At 38.1% G+C, this 13148-nt stretch overlaps 2 protein-coding genes across 5 annotated transcripts in view; one reads left to right on the top strand and one right to left on the bottom strand.

Moving 5' to 3' along the window:
- The window catches only part of MYLK4 (myosin light chain kinase family member 4), a 145276-nt gene that overhangs the window by 130502 nt on the left and 1626 nt on the right, over positions 1 to 13148 (bottom strand). The window contains exon 1 of one of the 4 annotated variants that reach the window (XM_075212981.1): positions 11064 to 11311. The exons of 2 other annotated variants lie outside the window; for them this stretch is intronic. Coding sequence is in view for 1 of the 2 variants with exons in the window: in XM_075212977.1 (XP_075069078.1) it covers positions 10966 to 11024 (59 nt within the window). In the remaining variant the exon portion in view is untranslated. Of the gene's footprint in view, positions 1 to 10965; positions 11031 to 11063; positions 11312 to 13148 lie in introns of those variants that run through there. One more of the 4 variants, XM_075212977.1, reaches the window with a different exon arrangement.
- WRNIP1 (WRN helicase interacting protein 1) overlaps positions 1057 to 13148 on the top strand; it is a 59715-nt gene continuing 47623 nt past the window's right edge. Inside the window, exons 1-2 of the mRNA XM_075212983.1 lie at positions 1057 to 2159; positions 10335 to 10526. Of these exons, the coding sequence (XP_075069084.1) occupies positions 1542 to 2159; positions 10335 to 10526 (810 nt within the window). The 5' untranslated portion in view covers positions 1057 to 1541. The remainder of the gene's footprint in view (positions 2160 to 10334; positions 10527 to 13148) is intronic.

Raw genomic sequence — 13148 nt, 5'->3', positions numbered from 1 at the left:
TATAGGCAGATTGAGTCCATTCAAAATACCTTAGTACAATTTTTTAAGTTTTCGGCCTTCTGGCTAAGATCGATCGTAGTACTGTCCTAGTAGGGAAATCAGGGGCCCTTCCATAATAGACAGACTACCTTGGTCCTCTGGCCAAAGGGACGCAGCAAGAAAGTCCAGGATGTATGTGCCCCCAGAGTAGCCAGGGCCAGGGGTGCCTGAAAAATCACTGCAAGTGGTAAACCCACGTGTTAAGCATAGGGCACGCAGCATTAGTCTCACAGTTTTGTTACGCATGCTTCTTTGCTCTGGCCTGTTGGCGGCAGAACAACTTTTATAAATCTGGCTGTAAGGCTGTGGACGTATCACAGTCACTTATCTATTTTTCTAACTGTATGCCACTTACCCTTATTTTTATGTTTTTTTCCACACATGGATTAGAGGGGCGCAGTAGGCCCTTATAGGCTCCGCTCCCAGTGATCTAGGGGAGGTGGTATGGTTCTAGTGAAACCTGAGGTCCCCCCTTCCCAGGGTGTTGTAGATTTAGTTCCTGGGTGAAGGGACTGATAACCTTTCCTCCTAACCAACCTTATGGTCCAAGGGGTCAGGGATGGAGGAAAAAAATACTAGCGATAATAATGCACACTATTACCGTAGCAATGGTAATAGAGCACAGGCGGCGTTACTTATAAGAGTAATTTAATTCCCCCTATAAATATTAAATTATAAAGCCAAGAGAAAATAATAACAATCAATAATAATAATGATAAATACAAGGTATTCACTATGCTGAATACGAAGCATTATACTGAGAACTTGGCTCATAATGAAAAATAGATTTCAGGGACTACATTTTTACAAACTTGAGTCAAGCCCCTGAAATTAGGGGCAGGCAGCAATTACTAACGTCCCTTAACGATTTAGCAATCTACAATAATCTATTATTTTACTGAAAAGTTGTACTGTAGAAACAGTGGGTACATTGTACAATCAGAAACCTAGAGAGCACACCCTGACGGTGCAGAGTGCAGCACAGAGAGGCGGAGCAGGACTACATTTCCCACAATGCTCTAGTCAGTGACACATGGCTGATGAGGAGGAGCAGGAAGGAAGCTGCAGCCGACACTGTAACTAAATGGTCCATTTCGCGGGGAAACTATTCAAAGTTATTATTTTTCTGTCACTAATGTGACAAGCTGCTGGGCTGATTTCAGTGGGTCTAGTTATTAATCTGTATTATGGGAGGTGTACGACACCTTGTAATCCGTATACTCACAGTTATATGCTTCTCCCCCATCCCTTACTACACAACGTTATAGTGTTTAATAATTCATAATAACTGGAGCAATACATACAAATTTAGTGTATGTGTGGCGTTCGAAAGTAAGAGACATTGAAGTTTTGCAAACAGTTCCTAATTTTGACTTTTCTGTTCATTTCGGGACGGTTTTAATTGGATAGATATACTACTGTGCCCTGTTTTGCTTGTACATAGGACAGCATTTTGATCAGGTGTATGTGGTCTTGTTATCTGCTTTACTCCAGTAAATAAGATGGAGCAAGCTGCTGAGGTGTTGGGGACGTCACAAGGCAATTTAGAGAGCACAGTGAAATGCCCAATTTGTGCCCAAGAGATGCCAGACTTAGAGATAAACTCTCATCTCGACTCCTGTCTACAGTTATATCCAAGTGGGGGGGTCCCCAAGAAAAGGCGCCTTTGCTCTTCTGATGAAGCCGCAGAGGGTTCCCATAGTCTTGAGAAGCCTCATGGATCATCAGCACAAAGTTTTCCCCTGTTTAATAAACATAAACCCACAGAATCATTTTGTGAAGAGAAGTTGCCAATTTTTTCTGTACACTCACCTAAGAGTGATGGGGCAACTAGCAAGTGGCTGGATATAAATGCAGGGTCCAGTTCTGGGGTCCAAAAACAGGACCATTTTTATAGAGTGCAGAAGTCACAACATGAGACCACCCAAGACCAGCAGAAAGAGAAGAGCCTGGCAGAGAGATTAGATGGCAAACCTCTGGCTGACAAAATGAGACCGTGTACATTGCAGGACTACATGGGCCAAAATAAAGTACTAGGAGAGAGCACCATGCTCAGAAACCTGCTTCAAGCCAATGACATCCCTTCTATCATACTTTGGGGGCCTCCTGGCTGTGGCAAGGTTAGTTTGCACATTACTATTTTCATTTCATATTCTTTGTGTTAATTCCACACATTTAGGCTTAGTTCTGCTTTACGGTTCCTTCCAAAAATGGGCCCTTGTCATATATCGTACAAGGAAACATGGGAAAGGATGCTAAAATTAACTTAATTTAATGTAACTTTTTCAAAATATTTCACAGTTGTCTCCATATTCTCTGCCATATAGCTGCCAACATTTTAAAATAGTAACCAGTGACACTTTGCTGAACAATTGTTTCTATTCTAATCATGTGTTGTTCAGTACTGTCTAAGTAGGTCTTGGTGGCCTATAACGGCCAAAATGCAATGCCATGGATTTGTTTACTTGTTATTTTTTGGTATTTAAAGTGCTCCTTGTCTAGAATATATGCTTATAGTATAGCAGTTATGTGGGCTGCCAGTTGTGCCTGGAGGAGGGAAATTGCATTTGTGGGCAACAACTGAACCATCCTAAAATCTGGAAATCATCAATGTAACATTTTATACAGCAGAGGGCACTGTAAGACTGCATCTGAGAACGTATTTTATTTTGCAATTGTATTTTTTGTATGTTCTAAAACTCATGTTTTGTTGCTTGATGCAGAAATGAAACACACTGGAGTATATTTTATGTTAAAGGAAGTACAGTTAAGCCTGCATCTTATTCAAAATGTTACAATTTACTTTGTTATAAAGCCTGCAAAAAAACAATTCACCCCCTATGACAACTTGTCCTCCAGATTAAGGCTTAGGGTTATATGTACTAAAACTTATAAAATGGAAAAGTTTAAATGTTGTCCATAGCAACCAATCACATTCTTGCTAACATTTTGTAGAATGTACTAAATGATAGCTAGAATCTAAATGGTTGCTATGGTCAGCACCTCAACCTTTCCTCTTTAGAAGCTTTAGTTTATCTGCCCCTAAATATCTATATGCTATTTAAGATCCACCTGCTTTTAGCAGAAGGTTTGTGCAGCTAAAGCCTTGCAAAACTGAGATAATACATTGCTGTAACTAGTATGACAGCAGTTTTAGCTAATGTTGTTTTATCCTGACCTGAGTTTACTATTTGTGTGAATAACATTTGCATTTTGACAGGGTTGATGTAGAGCCGTAACTACATTCTAGCGGCCGGGTCGAGAAAGACAAATGCCGCCCCCCCTAGCCCTCAATTTTAACCAAATTAACCTAAAATATTCCTAAATTGCGCCTCCCTGCAGCGTTGTGCCCTGGGCAGTCGCCCCTGTCGCACAACCCTAGTTACGGCCCTGGGTTGATGATAGTTGTAACTGCAGAGTTTTGTGAGATAATGTGTCACAATAGTGTTTGCCTGAGAGTCCGCATAATTGTAGTTCTTTTCATCATCATCATCATCATCATCATCATTTATTTATATAGCGCCAACATATTCCGTAGCGCTTTACAATTGGGGACAAACGTAATAAACTAATAAACAAACTGGGTAAAACAGACAAAGAGGTGAGAAGGCCCTGCTCGCAAGCTTACAATCTATGGGACAATGGGAGATTGACACATGAGGTTAAGTATACATTTTGCATCTTGGCCCAGCCAGACTGCAAAGGTAGGGTGACTCATAAGCTAAATGATCCTGTCACACAACAATGTTATTCCAGGGGTAGTTGTCTTGTGTGAAATTGTGTAACAGGCTAAAGGTAGTGAGGTTAAGATGGTGGTTGAGGAATATTATAAGCTTGTCTGAATAGGTAGGTTTTCAGAGAACGCTTGAAAGTTTGTAGAACAGAGGAGAGTCTTATTGTGCGAGGGAGAGAGTTCCATAGAGTGGGTGCAGCCCGAAAAAAGTCCTGTAACCGGGAATGGGAGGATGTAATGAGGGTGGATGAGAGACGCAGATCTTTTGCAGATCTTTTCAGATCTGTTGCTATCTGTCACTATATTGACAAGTGTTTAACCAAGTATAATATCCTCAATTATAAGTCTGCTCCTTACAGAGGGGAAATGCCACCACCCTCAAAAAATATAAACAAAAAAGAAGCGCCAAGTAATAAAAAAATAAATTAAATGTATGTGTAACTAAAAAAAAAAGAGAGATCTTTTTGGGCTAGAATTCTTCTGTGAGGGGACGAGGGGGTCCCCTATCGGCTATGTGGTTTATTGCTGCAGCGGAGTACATACCTGCTTAAAGAATATTAATTTTGCCTAAGGACACCGCCATGAATAAAGTATGGTACTAAAACATCTTTCAAGAGCAACTTCTCCCAAACATCCAAGAACAGTTTGGTGATGAACAATGCCTTTTCCAGCATGATGGAGCACTTTGCCATAAGGCAAAAGTGACAATTAAGTGGCTCTGGGATCAAAACATCCAAATTTTGGGTCTATGTCCACGAAACTCCCCAGACCTTAATCTCATTGAAAACTTGTGGACAAACAAAAACCTACAAATTCTGACAAACTCCAAGCATTGATTAGGCAAGAATTGGCGGCCATCAGTCAGTATGTGGCCCAGAAGTTGATTGACAGCATGCCAGGGCGAACTGCAGAGGTCTTCAAAAAGAAGGGTCAACATTGCAAATATTTACTCTCTGCATTAACTTAATGTAATTGTCAATAAAAGTCTGACACTTTTGAAATTTTTGTAATTTTACTTCAGTATATCATAGCAACATCTGACAAAAAGATCTAAAAACACTGAAGCAGCAAACTTTGTGAAAAATAATATTTGTGTCATTCTCAAAACTTTTGGCCATGCCTGTATGTATATGGTCATGTTATGAGATATTTAATGTTATAGATAATTATAAATAAATTGTTTCCTATTTGCGTAATTGGGAGCCTTGCATGTATTTTTCTGCCATTTTCAATTTTTTTTACTTTTACATATATAATTATGTTTTCCTTTGTTGATCCAAGTCATTGATGGTTGTAGGGACAAAGGTTCTTCTGACAAACTTTCTCAATAAACCACTATTCATTCATAGGTTAGAATTTGTTTCCTTTCATCTACAGTATAATCAAAATATTTTTTCCTAGTTTTGTTCAACTTAAAATAGAAGTCACCTGGAGTATTTCCTCATGGTTAACAATGCTTTCTAAACAATTACATACACAAACGCTGTACTACCAATGAGAATGGTATTCAATTCTATTAAGGCAGGGGTCAGGGAACTTTTTTTACCTTTTACCCCCAAATATATTTAGATACGCCGACGTTACCCCCTTGATTTGAAAGGAAGGAAATCATATATTATTAATTATTGGAATTCAAAATTTTATTGAATCTATTCAAAATTTCTTTTTTGGAGAAAAGATGTTGCTTCATTTTTAAAACGAGAGCATCAGTATTGGGGCATTTTGATGTCGGAGCAATTTGGATACAGTCTTCAGCATCCAATCGATTTCTCTGCTTTGTTTTTATGTTCGTTAGAGTAGAAAATCCTTGTTCGCAAAGGTAGGTTGTTGCAAAAGGCAGCAACTTTTTGACTGCCTCCTCATGTGCAATTTTGAATGACTTTGCAGCTGTTGACATCCAAAAATATGACAGATCTGCTTTGTTTTCAAATGCAATACGTGCTTCATTATTGCATCGAAGCTCAAGAAGTGCGTCTGCCAACCCTTGAGGCTCTTCTGGTACAGCAGCAATTTCACATTTAAAGGGGTCTACAATCCAACTGACAGCATGTGAATCGGCAGCATTACCCCCAGGGAATTCATTTTTACCCCATTTTGGGTCATTTACCACTGTATTAAGGCCTCCTGTGCACGGCCATCTTTAAAATCAGGCTAACAAATATTAGTAAACGCTCTCTGATGCTGGGACTCCCAAAAATGTAAGCAAAGGGCATGTACGCAATGCACACTTTCTGACAACTTATTTTTCTTTACCTTCCATTTACTTGAGAAATATTTTACAGCTCCTGTAATATTATTGAGACCCCAAATGCATTTTACAAGTTTATTCCTTTATCAGCTATTTTTGGCATGTGAAATCTTTAGTTATTTCCTTCTTTAGTTTGCAAATAGAAAAATGACCCTCAAGGTCTTGAGAAAGCCTTTCATGGTGAGAGAGTATTGTCACTTGCCATTTAACAGATGAACAGGATTATTTATTGTTGGCACTTTCTTTGAAATGTGCCCACCTCCAGTTGCTGCCTTTAAGCCAGCCACTCTTACATTCCTGTGGTTCATCAAATCATTCTTGAAGTTGGGAAAACTCAGATGAGCAGAGCCCCGGGGGTCCCACATAACCCAGAATAAATAATGACAGGTGGTGAAGTCTGCTCTGAGGACAGGGAAGAGATCATATTAGAGCAGTGTGGTGCAGATGGTATCACTTCAGCTTTCTGGCGCATTTAAACTCCATGCACTGAGCGTAATTCCATCCTGATATAACTCCTGTGTTGTTTTGACATTCATCTCTTGTGCATATCCTAACAGTGATCGGATATAAGCAGAGTTGGAGGCGTTTGTGACCTTTTGCTCTAGTTTTTAAATTGGCATTTCTCAATTCGATAGGCAAGCCAGCAGGTGGAAATTGAATATGTAGCACTATTTTCTATACAGATTTTCCAGCTCTATAACTCTTCTTTTTTTTTTTAATAAAAAGAAATTTATAAATAAAATACATTTGAAGATTTTATGACGTGATATGTACTGTTTACAAATATGCATGGAAAAGTTTCTCATTTGAAAGTACATTTATTGGATGAAACAAAGCTGCATAGGAGAAACTAATTAATGTATAATATAGGAACCATATGACTGCATGGTAAAGCTACTTTTTACTTTGCTGCAAATATATTCCTTCTAAAATTAAGATATACTGTATAGCAGCAGGTCCTCAGGATATCCCTGTTATCATTCTGCTGTTATCCACAAATGGATTGTTCAGCCTGTTACTGTCCGACCGTTTCTGAATTTTAATGTGTGTGTTTACTCCTCCATGTGCATGGTGCTTTAGCTGTCAGTGTCTTTTTTATTTTTTTATTTTCATACTTTATTCCTGATCAATTTGCTGCCCAGCTCTGTTAATACATTTCTCTATGATCAGCAAATTGTTCTCTTAGGTTATGTGAGTGCTCATACACTGGCATGTAGCATGTTTAGCACCAGAAACCATTGTATATAGTGGTACAGTACCTGGTGCCAATGTTACAGTATTGTGGTAGCATTCCAGTTTTTAAAACCCAAAGTTTTGGGGAAGCCTACAGTGCGATTCAAATGCTAATAACAAACTTGAAAGGTGTAAAAGCTGAGATAGCCTAATCTCTATTCTTTTTCATTTTAAATAAATGTCTTTATATTGTATATTTTAACCATAGTGCAATGTAATGTCACAATTGAGTGATATAAAATCAAATTAATAAAATAATAAACATTCCAAGGCTTCTATACCTTACTGGTTTGGCATATAGGAAATGCAAATGAAAACACACAGGAAAACAAATGTTTTAGGCAATGCACTATTTGTGCTACAATCTCTATGTGGTATGTTTACATTTACATTAACTATATTATGGCAAGACTGGTATGTTTAGAAAATATTTTTATGGCTCTTTTTTTTCCAATGCCCCTCTAGGGGGCATATTCAATTGTTGGCGTTATAGCCAAAATCAACGCACAGCATGCACTATTACCGTCATTACGGTAATAGTGCGCGTAGATACCGGTATTACGGTACTTTTGAGAAGTGAATATGCCCCACTATCTGAGTTTATATGTTCTCCTCGTGTTTGTGTGGGTTTTCTCCTTTATGCTCCGGTTTTCTCCCACACTCCAAAGACATAATAGTAGGTTAATTGGCTGCTGTTAAATTGACTTTAGGGAATTTAGACTGTAAGCTTCAGTGGGGCAGGGACTGATGTTAGTTCTCTGTACAGCGCTGCGGAATTAGTGGTGCTATATAAATAGCTGATGATGATTCCTTCTGTTTGTTTTGAATAAAATATATGAGCCATGGCAGGCGTTGCTCCATTGAGAACTAACACTTAACATAAAAGTTAGCCACTAGCTGTAAGTCTCAAGGCATTTTTGGTAATGAGTTCGTAGGATTTAATGAGGCTGTTTCTTCTGTAGAGTCTTGTTTCGCAATAACTGCTTTTGTTATTGGCCATTTATTGTTGATCCAGGCTAAGGAGGGAAATTTATAAAGAGTCACTTAGATAGGTTACTCCCAATGGATTTTGTGCATGTCACCTGGATAATCCAGCTATTTTTCGTCTTGTGCAAAAAACAAACAAAGAGAAAAAATGCTGGGGTTACTCTCAAACCAGGGGCCCCTAATAGTAATGTGTGGTATCTTGAATGTAAACCTGTGCTAATTCATTTTTACTATTGCAATAGAGGCACCTGACTTCTGTGGGTAAATGTATCAAGCTGCAAGTTTCCGGCGGTTTAAAAAGTGGAGATGTTGCCTATTGCAACCAATCAGATTCTAGTTATCATTTATTTAGTACATTCTACAAAATGATAACTAGAATCTGATTGTTTGCAATAGGCAACATCTCCACATTTTAAACCGTCGGAAACTTGCAGGGGGTAAATGTTTCAACATGCAGGTTCTTCAACACCCGCGAGTTCAACGTCTTCGGCGATTAAATTTAAAGCGGCGCTGCATTGTAAAGGAAAGTTTCCCTTTACAAGGCAGCGCCGCTTTAAATTTAATCGCCGAAGACGCTGAACTCGCGGGTGTTGAAGAACCCGCATGTTAATACATTTACCCCCTGGTCTTTAAACGGTATGACATGTTGAGGTTTTAAAATTATCGTTTTTAAGTCTATCTTTTTAAAACTAACAATGGACAGTGTTTTATATTTCCCAGTAGTGCACAGAGCTATTGTCTACTGCGTTTTGTTGTATACAATTGCATGACAGATGAATATAGAATATTTGTTGTTCTCTGTATTTTAGACTTTAAACCATTAGGACATGGGTGGGAAAAGTCTGGAGATCCAGTAGCCTGGGTATTTAGACTTAGACTGCTGGTGACCAGTAGCCAGCTTCTGTCTCCGTTCTCTAGCACTGACTGGATTGTTAGTGCTGCAGATGCAAGTCTCCTCTTCCCGCATAGATGGATTTTTTCTCAGTGACCATAATGAAGAGCATCATGATCATATATATATATTGTGACTATTAACACTGTGCAACTTATTCCCCATCTGGAAATCATTTACAGTGCACTGGATTTGGGGGTGGAAAGTGTGAGGTGTGGGGTTGTTAAAATGATGCAATTTGATGTTTTATGCCAGCTAGTTAAATAAAACAAACTTTGCTGGCTCCAAAATTGTTTTTTTTTTTTCAGTTTCTTGTCCTCCGCTGCCTAAAGGTGGTGTGTTAAGTCAATTTATAATCATGATCTGTAAGACGTTTGAAAGACAGCAGACATAAGTGTGAGACACTGATCTGGCAGTATCTCTGGTATTCTTCTAGTGTTTATGGCACACCATGTGCTTGGATATTGTATTTAGGCTTAGACAGCCAATTTTTCTTTTTTGACTTGCTAAATCCCTCATATTTATGTTTTTATTGTGATACTGTGTCCGTATCATTTCCTTAAACATAAGTAATACTGTTATTTAATTCTGCACAGTGTAGACATAAATAACCCCTTTCCTTGTTTCTTTTCATATGATTTAATAGCCCGATACAGATAAGACTATCCTAATTAAACACTCATTTGCAGTTACTATCTAAGAAAAAGTTTTATATATATATATATATATATATATATATATATATATATATATATATATATATATATATACACATACACATCATTTTTTTAAATAACACCAGAAAAAAATTAACATGTAATAGTGACAAATGGGTATGAGCTCATATATACTGGGGATGAAAAATCCTGAAAAATCCTAGCTAAAATAATAGGCAAAACCTTGTACTTTGTCCCCCCTTTAACATACTGCTAGGAGCTTGTTGAATAATGTGTCTGAAAGCTTCACTGCAGCATACTGTGAAATGCTTAGCGAACGTTTCTCAGAGAGTATGTGTACAGGTCCATTGCCTTGCATTACATTTTGTACTATAGACATCAATGTGCATTAAGGACTATGCATTAAATAAAAAAAGTAAATCTGTCTATATCTTTCTTCGATATATGTGCACGGAATTCTTTTATGTAGGTGTATGTTTGTTTTTTCATCGTTCCCTGTTAAAGCCCAGTTCTTGTACTTTTCAGACGACACTGGCCCACATAATTGCCAAAAATACCAACAAAACCAATACACGCTTTGTGACCCTGTCAGCCACCAGTGCCTCCACTAATGATGTACGTGAAGTCATCAAGCAAGCCCAAAATGAGCTTAAACTTTTCAAGAGAAAAACCATTCTATTTGTGGATGAGATCCACCGTTTCAACAAGATGCAACAGGTAAACCAGACTGTGTAAGATAATCCTTAATTGCAAATGTTACCTATATTTATTTACTACATATATGCTGTATATAATACAACTTGATGGCTCAATATCTACAAGCTGGGGATAATTGCTCTTCAGTTTTAAATGTATGTACTTTTGGCAATGAAAATATACATACGTTATATGGAAAAAAAGTATGTGGACACCCTTTCTAATTAGTGCGTTTGAGTATTTCATCCATAGCCAGTGCTTACAGATGCATAAAATCAATCATACAGCTATATAATCTGCATAGTCAAACATTAGCGGTAAAATGGGACTTCAGTGACTTTCAACCTGTCATTGTTATAGGATGCTACCTCTCCAACAAATCAGTTTGTCAAGTTTCTGTCCTGCTAAAGATGCCCTGGTCAACTATAAACACTGTTATTGTGAAGTGGAAACATCTCACCTGCGAAGTGGCAAGCCACACAAGCTCACAGAACGAGGCCACCAAGTACTGAAGCACATAACGCAAATAAATCGTCTACCCTTGGTTGCGATACTCACAACCAAGTTCCAAACTACCTCTGGATGCAATGTCCGCACAAGAACTGTTCGTTGGGAGCTTCACGGATTGGGTTTCCATGGACGAGCAGCCGCACAGAAGCCTCAGATCACTATGCACGTAGTGGTGTAAAGCACACATCATTGAACTCTGGAGCAAAGGAAACACATCCTCTGATGTAAAACAAATCGCTCTTCACCAACTGGCAGTCTGACAGATGAATCTGGATTTGGTGGATGCATTTGGATCCTATCCAAATACATACTGGCAACTGTAAAGGAGAAATAATGGTCTGGAGCTGGCATAGTTCTAGGCCTCTTTGTTACAGTGAAGAGAAATCTTAATGCTACAGCATTTTATGACATTCTATAAAATTGTGTGCTTCCAATCTTATGGCAAAAGTCCTGTTGCAACTTGACAATCCCCCCCCCCCCAGGCACAAGCGAAGTCCATAAAAAAATGGTTTTCTGAATACGGTATGGAAGAATTTGAATGGCCTTCAGTGAGTCCTGACCTCAACTCCATTGAACACCTTTGGGATGAATCAGATTGCCGACTACGAGCCAGGCCTTATCGCTCAACATCGGTGCCAAGCCTCGCTAATGTTTTTTCAGCCATCCTCACAGCCATGATCCAAAATCTAGTGGAAAGCCTTTCTGGAAGAGTGGAGGCTATTATAGCAGCAACACCATATTAATGCCCCATGGTTTCTAAATGAGATATTTCAACAAGCACATACGGGGCCTGATTCATTAAGGAACTTAAATTAAGAAGTTTCTTATTTAAGTCTCCTGGACAAAACCATGTTACAATGCAAGGGGTGCAAATTAGTTTTCTGTTTTGCACATAAGTTAAATACTGACTGTTTTTTCATGTAGCACACAAATATCAACTTTAAATTTCAGTTTACAAATAAGCTATCAAGTATTTGTGTGCTACATGAAAAAACAGTCAGTATTTAACTTATGTGCAAAACAGAAAACTAATTTTCACCCCGTGCATTGTAACATGGTTTTGTCCAGGAGACTTAAATAAGAAACTTCTTAATTTAAGTTCCTTAATGAATCAGGCCCCTGGATGTGATGTTTGGATGTTCACATACTTTTGACCTGTGTGTGTGTGTGTGTGTGTGTGTGTGTGTGTGTGTGTGTATATCTATAATATAAATGTCTAGTGGCGTGTGTTAGTCTGTCTGTGTGTGTGTGGAAAAAATAAAACCAAGCTGCAGCGTCACCTGCTGGGCAGAGTTATACACTGACCTACTAAATTTTTTGTGTGGGAAAAAAAATTCAGAAAGGGCTGAAATTTGGTATACTAAGATGTTTTTAATTTGTTAATTTAATTTGTTAATTGTTAAAAGTGTTTATAAAGATTTTAAAAAAATATATATATATTTCTTGAAGGAGAAGTGACAGTTGGGAGTGGTTGGTGGTTGCCGGGGGTGACAGTGGGGAGTGGTTGGTGGTTGAGGCCTGGGCTATGGCCCAAATGCATGACAAGAACCTTTTTAACACCTTAAGTAGCTTGATTTGACTAGAATGCATGAGTATCATGCACGGGTTAACTTGTGTGTGTGTGTGTATGTGTATATGTGTGTGTGTATATATATATATATATATACACTGGCCCATAGTTGTAATACTCTTCTCTTCTACAGAACTCTATACCACTGTAAGAGATTCTCTTGCTGTTGAGATTATTTTCTTCTCTGACTTATGTAGCCAGTGTTCCCTACACATTTTAGATTGTAAATATGTTTGGGAAGGGCCACATTTACCTTCTGTTTTATTATCATTGTATGTAGATTGTTTTTAAGCTGACATTCCTACTGTATCCTACTAAACAATATTGTGTAAAGTGTTTGCACTTTGTAAATAATCATAATAAAAGATAACTTTTGCAAGTAATAGTGTTATTAAATTTCACTTTAAATCAGCAAAAAGGATCTAACTGTTACAATAGTCCAGTGCTATTATGTGAAAACCAAACTCTTCATTCACCTAAACATTAATACTGTGAAGCAAAATTTGGAAACATCAAATTCTACTTCTCTTAAAATGTTCCATATAAAGATTATGGCGACAACA

This window comes from Mixophyes fleayi, chromosome 5, assembly GCF_038048845.1.
Source record: "Mixophyes fleayi isolate aMixFle1 chromosome 5, aMixFle1.hap1, whole genome shotgun sequence".
Classification (NCBI taxonomy): domain Eukaryota; kingdom Metazoa; phylum Chordata; class Amphibia; order Anura; family Limnodynastidae; genus Mixophyes; species Mixophyes fleayi.
Note: the sequence above shows the minus strand (reverse complement) of the source record. Positions and strands in the feature narration are given on the sequence as shown.